At 37.7% G+C, this 13644-nt stretch overlaps 1 protein-coding gene across 1 annotated transcript in view; it reads left to right on the forward strand.

Moving 5' to 3' along the window:
• Positions 1–13644, forward strand: part of sh2d3ca (SH2 domain containing 3Ca) — a 77556-nt gene that overhangs the window by 12723 nt on the left and 51189 nt on the right. Inside the window, exon 3 of the mRNA XM_036595177.1 lies at positions 2181–2220. Within this exon, the coding sequence (XP_036451070.1) occupies positions 2181–2220 (40 nt within the window). The remainder of the gene's footprint in view (positions 1–2180; positions 2221–13644) is intronic.

Genomic DNA, 13644 nt, shown 5'->3' on the forward strand with positions numbered 1-13644 from the left:
CTATTATCAGCACAAGGGTTTTTTCATGCTGTGGCGCAGTAATAAATGTGAGGCGGTCATAGTGTTTATTGTGGATTTTACATCAGCTTCAAAAGTGGCTCAGCCAATCAGATTTCAGGACCGGATCTGCTTTATAAAAAGATATAAAAGCTTTAAAGGAAAATTTAAGATTTAATTTTTTTTAAAGGAAAAAAGTATTTGTGTGCTTTTCTCTTGGAAATGTAACTGAATCAAAGTATTTTAATAATCCTCAAGTAATAAATCTTCCAATATAACGCTTAAGTACAGTACCAAATTATTATTTCCCACCTCTGCATTTTTACGACAGTGAGTTAATGGAAAGGATTGCACAGCATGATCTAGGAGAAGTATATCACTGTTGTCGGAACAAAGACTTGTATGTTCAAAATGGTAACTTTACAGGAGAAGGAAAAAACATACATTACATTTAATGTAAGTCAATGGAGCCAGACATTTTTCCAAGTCATTTTAGGCCATTTCTTTTGGTCCATTCATCATGAAATTTACTGAAAAACATCAAAAATGGAGATATGAGGTTTTGTTCCAACAGCAGTGATATGCAGATTGTCTTATGAAATTCAATCCAATTCAATTCAACTTTATGGGCCTTATACATATATAGGAGTACAGTATAACGAACCATTCTGGCTACTTCTCTGGTGCATAAACATTAAGACTAGGACATGAGTGCAGATGTCCTAGTGGGATAACAAATAAAGGGTGGGCCAATAAAACTGAATTTAATTGAATTTCATAAGACAACCTGAATGTCTCTGCTGAAAAATCTCCATTTTCGGTTTTTGACATAATTTGAAAATGCCTATTGGCCTTTACATTGTGTTTAAATTTCATGATGAATGGACCAAAAGAGATGTCCAAAAATTACTTTAAAAGTAAAGTATGTTTTTTCTTTCTCCTGTGAAGACACCATGTATACACAATAGATACAATAAAGAATAAATAGATAGTAAATTTAGGATAAACTAGACACACAGAAGTGTACTGACAGTGTGTGTGTGCAAAATGTGCAAAATGTGTGTGGTATTCTCTGAGGTAGATCCAGTGTGTAAATTATACTTAAGTGTTCAGTAAACAATGTTATGAATGTTTGTTCAGTCAGTTTAAGAGGTCAGTGTAAGAAGTCAGTCAGCAGTAACATGGAGGAGAGTTCTGTCCTGCTTTGGCACTGACAGACTTTAAAATAAGCGAAAATAAGAGATCAAAACATTTAGACACTTCATTTTAAACCAGCAAGATACACAGTTATGCATGTAGACTTACATCAGGGGTGATGGTTCCTCAAGGGACTTGTGCACTCTATATAGCACCAAAAAGAGTTCTGCTTTGTTTCATCAAGCTTAAATATGTGGTACATAGAACCATATACAACACTTTCTCCATCAATCTGAAGGACCATTTCACCATACAAAGAACCATTTAAGCATAAACATAGTTCTTTGAGTGTTCCTGGTTCTATTAAAGAACCTTAAAAGAACCATATTTTCTAAGAGTGTAGAGTTGTATGGATCATCTGCGAAATCATATAAATGATATATTTTAATATCAGGGTTTTTTTGTAGGGCATACATCAAGAATTGAGAATTGTAAATTGAGAATTGAGAATTTTAAATATAGTGAGTAGAAAATAAAGATTTTTCTTTGAAAATTTGAAATGTAGTAAAAGTACAATGGATTAAGTAAGGTACTTAAGTACAGTAACTCACTTGTACTTTGTCACTTTTCACCCTGACTTTCGTAGGTGTACATACCACACAGTATATATAATAAATGTTTAGATATATTACATGTCGAGTCATACATATCTTGTCTTTGTCAAACAGGTATGTGCAAAGCTTTATAGAGGGGTAAGGCTTAAGGTTAGGTTAGGTTTAAATATAAGCTTTATATTTTTATTAGCTTAAAAAACCTAGACGGTAGAGAAAAAGAGATAAAGAGACACAGAGACCTACATGTAGGTCTAGCTAATTCAGTAAAATGCATTTTTTGTTGCTTTGTTTAAACTACAAATCAGCCTTTACTGTTCACTGCTTATGGGGTCCAATATCTCTTTCTCTGCACTGTTGATGCAATCTGGACTGGCCTAAATATCTGCTTGAGAGGTCTTAAGTTTTAATAAAGATTTTTTTTTCTCCTCACAGTCAAACAGGCACCACCAACAACCATGGAGAGTACGTGGAGGTAAGACATCTACCATTCAGTCAGTCAGTCAGTCTGTCTGTCTGTCTGTCTCTCTCTCTCTCTTTCTCACTCTCTCTCTCTCTCTCTCTCTCTCTCTCTCTCTCTCTCTCTCTCTCTCTCTCTCTCTCTCACTTTCTCACTCGTATCTTTCTTCCACCCACTCTTTTCACAATGTATTGCGACTTGTGCAAGATGTGAAGGTTGTCTGCTAACACCTCTTACAGTGCTATAATAAGCCTACTGTCAGCCAGTGCTGAACTCTTGAAGAACTAACCTTGTGCTGCGTTTGACCACAGAGTGTATGAAGCGCTAATTGAAGTTAGTAATCAGATTGTGTGCAACCCTCTAAGCTCTATTTCCGGTTTAGAGGTCAAAACAGCAAACATGACCACATGCAACTATTTATGATGAAGAAAATGGAATAGCATGTTTATGAGCAGTGTTTCCTAACATCATTGTTCATACAAAACCTTAACAATCATGTTGCCGTATGGCAACAATGGCTTTTTATAACATGTTCAGCCTAATTATAATATAAAAGTCCATTTTTTCATTTCTTCTATGGAAAAGACGGCCTTCTGAGTAATCTAAGCACAAGCAAAAGATATTACGTAAAATGTTAAAATATTATCGTTGCCATATGGCAACAGCATGCAACAATGGAGCTGCAATGCAGTGCATACAATGGGAGCGTACTATAGGTCCATTAGAGATCAAGCTGTTGTTTTTATCAGTATATTGTATATAATTTTTGTCAGATTACTTTCTATATTCTTCAAACATTTATGTACTTTTTTGTACATTTATGTACTTTTTTGTATGCATTGAAGAGTTCAGTTCCGTTGTTGCATGCCATAACCAACAAAATGCAAAGCACCCTTCCCAAAAATACACTTTTTACACCTCAACATATTTATAGTAATTATGCCATTTTTTAATACCAGAAAACTTTTATTTCATGTGTGTTTCATAATTTATGCAGAAAAGGGATAAAGGTAACTTTACAGAAGAAAGAAAAACCTTTTTAACTTGAAAGCACAGTAGCAAGAAAAAGGATGTGAACCCTTTGGAATGACTTGCAGTTGGGTATAAAGTCATTTTAAAATATTAAACATGTTGAAAATAATAACACAAACAAATTGTAAAATTTTGAATCTGTTTAACATAATAACACAAAATAAGGCATGTATAATAATGTATCCTACCTATTTATATCAGGGTGGCTGTTCACCTGTTAATGCCCAATAGAAGCTGAGTAATGCAGCCAGTCAGTGACCCTAAATGATTATCATCATCATCATCATCATCATCATCGTCGTCATCGCCATCATCATCATCATCATCATCATCATCACTTTCATTCATATAGCACCTTTTCCATGCTCAAGGATGAATTACAATTAGACACTTTACAAAAGTAACAAAGTATATAATCAAAAATAAATAAAACAACACACATTCTCAGAGTTCCCACAGCTGTCAAACGGGATTCCCCAGACCGTGGTATAGAGTCACTTAGCTAGCCTGGAAAGAGTCCTTAGCTGCAGAGAAGGTCTCACAGTGTAGCGTCACACAGGCGGCTAGCCCGGAAAGCCTCGGAATGTCCTTAGCCATGAAGGGGTAACAATTTTTTTATGCAGTTGACACCACCAGTCCAGGCAGCCTCACCCAAGTAGGCATGTGCCTGCGATGTAGCGTAGAACAGGTGACCAATTCGAGCAGCCTCATAGCTGTGATGTAGTGTCTCTTCAACAACTACTATCTCGGTGGATGTGATGGCAAATTCCTCTGCCAGTGGGGAAATACCCAAATATATACACAAACAATACAAAATAAATGAAAAAACAATGTTAACCGGCAGCCATATTGCACCAGTGTACTTACACTGGAACCCAAACACACAAATTTCAGTTCAATTGAACTGAAAGTTACATTGAAGTAAATCTACTACAGATTGGCTTAAAAAAAATCTGCCTTTTAGAGTGGCCCAGTAAGGGCCCAGACCCAACAGAGATGATCTGGAATAACCTCAAGAAAGCCTTTCACACCAAACTTCCAAAGAGCACAGCTGAGCTGAAGCAGTTCTGTAAGGAAGAATGGCCCAGTTTTCTTTTTGAACATCATGCAGGTCTGAACCGCAGCTAGCAGAAGCACTTGCTTGTGGTTATTGCTGCCAAAGAAGGTTCACACTTAACTCTTAATTTTTCCGCCAGCACTGTGAATGTTTAATTGGTGTGCACAATAAAGACATGAAATGTTATAACTGGTTGTGTGTCATTAGCTTTAACATATTGTGTCCATACATTGGACTTTTAACATTTTTTGATGATGTACTGCAGAAAATTAGATCATTCCAAAGGGTTCACATACATTTTCTTGCCATTGTGTGTTACTGTATGTTAATCGAAGTAATCTTGGACCGTTTGTGTTGCCTTATACATCATTACATGTTCATAAATGTAAAAGGTAGCTTTTCAAATGGTTGAAGAAAAAATAAAGATACAAGATTTTGATGAGACGGTGATGATATGCTTATGGGCAGTTTGCATGTCTTTTGAAGTCATCTGTGTGAGTGTGTGTGTATACTTTAGCATCTCCTTTGCTCTTTGCTTTTCCTCCCAAAGCCATGCAATGTTTTTAATTCAGTACTTTAATTAAGCAAAACATCAATTTATAACCCTGTAATCATTGACTAAAAGCGGTATTTAGGAATGTAATGAAAAGTGACTGGGCCTTTTTTGCCTTGTAATGATTAGCTACAGTGTAACATTTTTGCTCTCTTTGAACTCTTGGCTCATTTGCTGTGCTATTTAGATAATTGATTCTTAAGTGATTACAACTGTAATACAATGTTCAGCCACTAGATGGTGCTGCAAAACTCACTTTTCTTCATCATTGCGAGACTTTAGGTGCGGTCAGACCTGTGAACCTCATTTTTCAACATAAGCTGCGCACAAACACACACACTCTTGATGTCTTGTCCTGTCTTGGTGCATGTCTTTCATCAAGTCTTTTTAAAGGAATATTTCATTTTTAAACTGCTAGCATTGCTCATAACGAATGAGATGTAGTGAGAGGTTTGTTAGCCTTAACTAGCGATGATTTATTATGCATGTTAGCAATTCTAGCCAAAGTATTCCTCCAATATCTTGATGTGTCGTCCTTACCTTTTTATCCACCCCACTTTCTTTTCTCCTCCCCCACTCTACCCCGTCTCTTCACTTCTCCCTCACTCCCCATCGCTGTAAAACTTTAATGGCATTTGGGTTGAGCTGAGGATGCGGCCTGAATGCTCACTGTTACTGAGTGAGGAGTTTTCTCTGAGTGGTAACAGCTCAGATGGGAGCTGAAGTGTTTTTGCGTCTATAAACAGAAGTTTCCCATGGTGCACTGGTGCCAATGACCTACATGGAGTGTGTGGTGCAGGTGGAGTTGAGATGCATTCAAAAATAAATTGTTCTTTGAATATAAAGGAATACTCCAGTGTTTTTCAGCTTAATCTCTATATGCTATGTGTACAACATACAGTCCTGTTAACATAAGCTATCTATGCTTGCAGTGTCACAAAACACGTTGGCTTAAAACACGCTTATAATAAAGGTCAATGGGCAGTTGCTGCATTGACGTCCATTAAAAGTTTGTTTCAAGACAAAATATTTTCTATTCTTTTACTTAGTACAGTACAGTATTGTCTGCCTTACGATGCAGATGTGACATATAAACATAATCTTTAAAGCACTGCAAAATTCCTTTAATTAATAGTGCCACACGTTCAATTGAATAACATAGAATAGATTCAGCATTTATAGACTTACTTCAACATAAAATACTGACATATTTAACACCAACATATTTTCAGTTTGTAAGTCAACCAACCAATAGGTTCAATTCCTTGAGTGCAGATTAAGTACGGTGGTCTTGGGTGGGTGAGGAGGCAGTGTGAAAGCTAACAGAAATGTACGCACTGTTAGAGAATGAAGAGCTGTGAGAGAAGAGCGGACAGATGATGTGTGAGTTAGTGTCGGTCCCTCATTATGCTCAATTCACAGCAAGAGGAAAATTAGATGGAAATATAAACAGCGGGAAATGATAGAAAACAGGACAGATGCTGGAGAAAAAGAGAAAGAGAGAGAGAGAAACAAAGAGAGAAAGAGTAGATAGGAGGAGGAGGTAAGCAGTGAAATACTGACAAAAGGAGACTTGAAGAAATGGGGTTTGAGGTTACGTAGTGGTGGTAAGGAAAGGATTATTTCTGTCTATGCATACACATATACATATAGATCAGTGGTAAGCTGTGACAAACACTTTTTATCTGTTCTAAATTAAACATAGACATTTAAAGCATGTAAAAGACATTTATATATGCTATTAGAAGCTTGTTACAAACATTAACATATATTATACCCTGGAGGCAAAGAGCTCTGCGACTGCTGTTTTACATTTCTAACAAATAGCTAAAACCTGGTTAGACTATGCCTTGTATTCACAGACAGTAGTGTATTTAGTACTTTCAGATGGCCTAGCTCAGAGACTCTTTTACTGCCCTGTTGCGGCTCCACAGCAGAATTAGATTTTTAGGTAAAAATAAAATAAAGTAAAATAAAGCTCTGCTGATCGTTCTAAGACAGTTTTAACAATAAATTATCTTAAATAATGGAGTTAATATAGCCTATATTTGCTAATTCACCCCTTAACACAGAAGGTTAGTGTGCAGATTGCTGATCACAGCAACACAGACAACAGTTTAGCAACGAAAAGGGGAGAGATTTAAAGAGATTTAAGCTGAACATCAGTAATTTGGAGACAATGTATTTGCATTTAGAATTACTCAGCTGGTTTCCTGACACGTTTAATCTGCAACAAGAAACTGTCAAACACTAAAAATCATGAAGCTAAGGTGAGTTTCAAAGTTGCCAGTTTCTTGTTCAAATTTTCTTGTTCCATCTTAAACAGTGCAGCTGTTACATTCTGCTGCCTCAGGCACCATTTAAGGTGGAATGAGAAAATTAGAACAATAAGCTGAAGAATGAGAAGCGACTTCAGCCTCATCAAAAATTCAAACCTTGAGAGACATTTTGCAAGAAAACTATTCCACTCTGTATAGAAAAGTTTCCTGCCAGAGATGTGAGAAAAGTAAATATTACATTTTTTAGCCTACAGCCAAGATGATAAAATGGACATAAAATGTTGTGGCTCCCGAGATGGTTTGATTTTTGTTGAAACTTGACAAAATGGCTCTGCTTAACATTTGGGTTGCCAACAGCTGGAATAGAGCAACATACTTTCTATCAAAATTGGTCCCACTCATTGAAATCAAAATGTGATTGGTTGATTCCTCAGTCGCTTTCTGATGTTAGTAGTTAATCTTTAGTCCAGCTCCTGAGGATCTTAACAATGGGAGAGCTTGCTTGGCTGAATCTTTATTGATACCACAGAGAAAAATAAATCCTGATTGGACTATTTTCATGTGGGCATTTCAAGGTGTCAACCCTTTTGTTTCCAACCAAAACATAACAATGCAATAAGAATATTATTACAATACTTTCATGAGGTTCCTATTCAATAAAAATAACCTGAAAAGATATATTTTTGAACTTCCCAGAACTTGTTAGGCTTCTAAAGGCCTAAAAGGCCCTGAAGGTTCCCACCGAAATAGATGCATTTAAAGTAATAGTTCAGCAAAACCAAAGTTAAATATATTACACATACAAATTCACACATTTTTTTTTACCAAGTTTTAGTGCTTGAAATTTGCTTCTTTACAATGCATGTACACTTTGAGGCTAATATAGCTATGCTGCACCAATTAGCATCATGTAAGTCTCATGCCTAAATCATCATACATTAGATCACTGTAAGCCCAGAAGTAGAATTACAGGCTGAAACTGTGACTGGTGTTTAAACACATGCATTTATAAGGGGTGGGGGATGAGACAGAGAGAAATGGATGGGTGGAGGACACAAAGAGGTAATGGTGTGAGTGGGAGGGGTGAGTTTACGCGTTAATTTAGGATAATTAACTTGTGTCTGGCACACAGCCTGGTAAGTGTCCAGCAATGCATGCTCTCACCCACACGCACACACAAACAGATGTGACTTAGAGGTGACTTAGATCCAGCTGGGTTCAGAAGCGTATCCCATTCTTTTCTCTCCTCTACCTCTTTCCTTTTTCTATGGATGGCAATACATACAGTGGTGCCGATTATTGCCCTAAATCCAATCACGACACAGCGCTGCATTGATTAGGCCTGTAAATCGACTTGGCTGCACTCACTAACATGCCTCTCATGATCTTGTATTACCCTAACAGATCAAAACCAAGAGACTGAGAGAGACACTCATAGCACACTCAGAGTCCCTGGCTTGGACCATTTTCATACTCCAAGTAAACTACATTACCCAGAATGCCAGCAGGTGTTGTGGCTAGTGAATGCGTTAATGTTTGGCCAAAAATCTAATTTAAATCTTAAATGTAGTTGACATGTTTGGCATTTGAAGTGTGCTTTATTAGTTTACGAGGCTGAAGCAGTTAACATGTAGTGTAATATTACTGTCTACCAATGAGAATCATGCAAACTGCAGGCCTAAATCATCACATACTTTCCTCAAACCATGTGGAGTTGTTAAGGAATCTTTAACAGACTTGCTTATGTGATTTGTGGCACCTTATGACACACTGTTATCTATAAAAATAGTATGTTGCATGGCTAAAAAACAGTATTTGAGGACATCTTGAATCTTGAATTTTGCCTCAATGAGTGTCCATTTTTATAGACACTCAGCAGGCTCATTCAGTGGCAAATCAGTCTCCAGCTTGGGCCATGGCCCAATAAATAAATAAATAAATAAATAAAATAATTAATGTTAATGAAGGAATGTGAAAGAGAGGCAGCTGGATCCTTTAGGCTATAAGAGAAAGGAGAGAATTTACTCTGCCTGCAGCTCACAGACTGAGTAATTAATGTTTAACATGGAGAGAGAGAGAGAGAGAGAGAGTTTGAATGAGCGAGCGAGGACAGTTGGAGGTAGAGTCGTGATCAACACAGACAGGGAGCAGTGTGAGGAGAGTGTGACAGAGAGAGAGAGAGCGAGAAAGAGAGTGGAGAATAAACAGAAGGTGGAGAAGTAGGACAGGAGAGTGTGAAAAACTCAGGAGAGGTGAGAGAGTGCAGGAGAAAGACGAGAAGAAAGATAATACACATACAGGTGAAAACTATGAAAAGTGTTTTTTTGGGGTTTTTTTGCAGTTATGTTGTTTTGATGTTGTTTATGTTTATGTCCCCTGAACCTGATTACACATCATCAGACACACATATTTATCTCCTTGTGGGTTATTGCTACTATAGCTGAGGGCTGCTGTGCCCCATCTAACCAACCTTAATGTGTCATTCTTGCCTAAAAATAGCACTTAATATTAAAACTGTCATTTGTTTAGTTACATTATTTTTTTCTGCATCATTTGAGCACAGTAGTTGTCCTTTACAATGTGTCAAAATTTCATGATAAATAGATCACAAGAAATGGTCTGAAATGATTTAGAAAAAAAATCTCATTGCATTGACTTACACTGTAAAACTAGTTTGTCAGTTCAACTTTAAAAAACAAAATTTATAAAAGTATTTATTTAAGATGCATAAAACTAGACCAACTGCTTGTTACCATGTAAAGTAATTTCTAAGTTAAACTGACAAACCATTTACAGTGCACATTAAAAGTAAAGAATGTTTTTGTCTCACATTTTGGAGATTTTTTCGAACAGTGACAATAGGTGATGTCATGTAATAGTCCGTAACGCAGCATTGCATCCCTCAGCCTCATTGGTTTGACAGAATTCATGTTTTTTTTAATCATTTTTGTGTTTTCATCCATCGGTGTTTTGCTACAGCCCAGCATGCATTATGCAAATATGTCATGCAACCACTGGGAATCCCCCCAGTCATAAAGAAATCCTGATTGCTGGCATAGCTACTGATGCAGAACCTAATAAATGCAGATGTGATATTCAGCTTCCTAACAGGAAACGTCAGCTATCTGCATTTCTTCTGCATTAGCCAGTTAGAGGAAAAAACATTTAACCCCTTAAATGGCCAGGGCCCAAAGTTTTATTACACACTATAATCTAAAAATAGCTCAAACAGTTGCACTTAAGTCCCTGTAGTTACTGAATAATAAGCCTCAGTATTAATAAGCCTGGGATTTTGAGGGGTTAAAACAGCCTGTCTTCAAGTATCTGCCCTAAAGCGCTTGCAGTTTTTCTAAAGTTCTTCTTGCCTTCAGGATGAAACATCAGAAACAGGGTTTTCCTAGTCTTTAAACCAGAATATCTTTTAGACACTCCTGTGGCATCACTGTAAGAGGTCAGAAGGCATTTTGTACAACAGTAATGTTAGTAATGGCAACATATTTATTTTTGGCTAAAGAGCTTTGACCTCAAGAGGGCTCATGAGAATTTGTCAAGCTCCTACTTTTTCAAACACAAATGGCATCCAAATGTCCCCATAATGTCAAAAATGTCATGTTTTGTATCATCTTGCGGACACTGGGTCCCCACAAAGACCGAAATACACCCCCACACATGCACACACACACAAATCATTCAGGATTACACTATATTATGCCTCCCTTGCCAACAGAGAGAATAAGAGGAGTAGTAGAGTTTCTTTTCTGTTTTTGTCTTTAGCAAATAAGTGTGTTACACAGAGCTCATGCTTATGGGATTATACTCAAATCACAAAAGCATTTATGCGATTCTGCCTGCATTTGTGGAAGAAGAGTCAAAGCTAACGATTATCTCCTCCTTTGTCTTCTGTTGTGTGCCTTCAGTAAATGACGTTAGGTCTGTTTAATTCACAGAACAGATCAGCTGGCTCATTATAAACATGCACACATGCACACATATACGCACACACACATTTATAGTGGGGTCCAACAGTCTGAGAGCACATTGCAAATCTGTGATTTCTTTTTTTTTATTAAGAGAAGTTATGAGAAGTAAAATGAAAAGATTCTACACTTTTTCTAGGTCACTACTGAAATTTAAGCAAATTTGTGACACAGACAGTGTTAAGGTCTTTGTACAAAGCAGTGAGATTTTTCACAAATCGTATTCCTTCCATTGAAGCTCGTGTTCAGACGACTCTCAGGTGTATTTGATCTGCTCATCAGAAGCTTTTGCACAAACTTGTGGAGTCAGTGCAGCTCGAGTGCACGTTGCCATTAAAGCAAAAGAAGGACATATCAAATACTACGAAATCTGAAATTTCATTTCAAAGGGTTTAATATATAATGATTTTTTTTCTAATAACTATTAAACTAAAAACAAATGCAAAACAGAAGCATGTCTCAGACTTTTAGAAACCACTGTATATCAAAGTTTGTAGACACGAGATCCTCCAACATTTCTTTTAAATTTAAGGGTCTTCATAGGGAGTTTGTTGCAGTAACAGCCTTTACACTAGATGTTGGAGCATTGCTGTGAGGATTTGATTGCGTTTAGCCACAAGAGCTTTAGTGAGGTCAGGTACTGATGTTGGATGATCAGTTCTGATCACTCCAACTCATCCCAAAGGTATTGGATGGAGTTCCTTCACTCCAGAGAATGCAGTCCCACTGCTCCACAGCCCATTGCTGGAGGGCTTTATGCCCCTTTAACCAACGCTTGGCATTGGACATGGTGATCTTAGGCTCATGCGTTGCTGCTCCAGAGTGTCCCATTCTACTGCCAGTGCTTTTCTATGGAAATCATACAAGCTGTGTTGATGGATAATGGATTATCTACTGTGATCAAGTTAATATCTTTTAATATAGAATATTTTAAGAAATTTTAACAAATTTCTTACATTTCTTTGGCATTTGTGTACTGATGAATCAGCAGTTGTATGCATACAATCTGTCTCATTTGTCTCATTTACATACAATCTGCATAAAGCTATAACTGCTTTGTCTGTTGGGTGGGGACGACACCTGAGCTCTCACCTCCCACCTGGCTCATCTCTCTCTCTCTGTCTGTCTCTGTGTTGTATATGGTTCTTGACATAACAATAGCAGAATATATATCTGTATAAATCATATTTGTATAGATCATAACGTAATCTAAGGTCTGAATACCCAATTGTTTTTTTTAAATATTTTTGTTCTGCAGTTTGAACTAAATCAGCAGGACAGTCCATGTATTCACACATACACACATGAACACATGCATGTGCTGTGAAGGTGACCGGCCGTCTGGTTTCAGATCACTGGTCGTATTTTAGGCTGTTACTTCGAAGACTGTGAGACGGTTGCCATGGCGAGGCGTCCTGTGTGATGTCATTGCTCTTCATTCCCAAGGGAGCGAGCCCCACCCGGAGACAGGGTGCCGTCGAGACGAGCTGAGTGTCTGTGTTGAGTCTGAATGAGGTAGAGAGAGAGAGAGAATAAATGAGGTAGTGAGAGAGAGAGTGTGAATGAGGTAGAGAGAACAAATGAGGTAGTGAGAGAGAGTGAATGAGGTAGAGAGAAAATAAAAGCAGTAAGAGAGAGAATGAGGTAGAGAAAGAGATAAATTGCATGAAGTTGAAAGAAAGGATATAGCAAAGGAAAAGAGAGAGAGGTTGAATGAGGAAGAGAGAGATAGTGGAGAGAATGAGGGAGAAGGAAAGAGAGCACAGAGAAAGAGAAAAAGAAAGTCATAGTAGAAAGAAAGAGGGAGAGAGGATGAGATAGCAGATAGAGAAAGATAGAGGAAGAGATAGCAGAAAGAGGGAATAAGGTAAGAGAAAAAGAGACTGCAGAGAATAAGAAAGAGAAAGAGAAACAGAGAGAGAGAGAGAGAGAGAGAGAGAGAGAGAGAGAGAGAGCACTGCAGGAGCTCATCATGACTATGTTGGCGCGTTCCTGGAGATCGCACTGTTTTATATATAAAGCTGAGTGCACACACACACACACACACACACACACACAGCAATGACAGCACTGCTCTACAAACAACACACAGACAAACGAGCGTGAGTACTGTTTATATGTGACTTCACTGGAGTGTGAGGGTGAACACTTGTGTGGGAGTGTGTAAAAAGTCTTTTCTCCTGACACCCCCTCCTTCAGCCCACCCTGCTTCGCTTCCTTTCAATACGAAATAAAAGAGAAAATTCCTTTGAGAAGGTGCTGAATGCCTCTCTCTCTCTCTCTCTCTCTCTGTCTCTCTCTCTCTCTCTCTCTCTCGTTTACTCTCTATCTCTGCCACTCAGTCTTCCTATCTCTTTCTGCTACTCAGTCTCTCTCTCTCTCTCCTGTTTACTCTCTATCCCTTTGCCTTCCAATCTTTCTTTCTTTCTTTCTTTCTCTTTCTCTTATTTCTCTTTCTGCATCTCTCTCTCCCTCTCTCTTTCGTTTACTCTCTCTCTCTCTCTCTCTCTCTCTCTCTCTCTCTCTCTCGCTCTCTCTCTC

This window comes from Colossoma macropomum, unplaced genomic scaffold, assembly GCF_904425465.1.
Source record: "Colossoma macropomum unplaced genomic scaffold, Colossoma_macropomum, whole genome shotgun sequence".
Taxonomy (NCBI): Eukaryota; Metazoa; Chordata; class Actinopteri; order Characiformes; family Serrasalmidae; genus Colossoma; species Colossoma macropomum.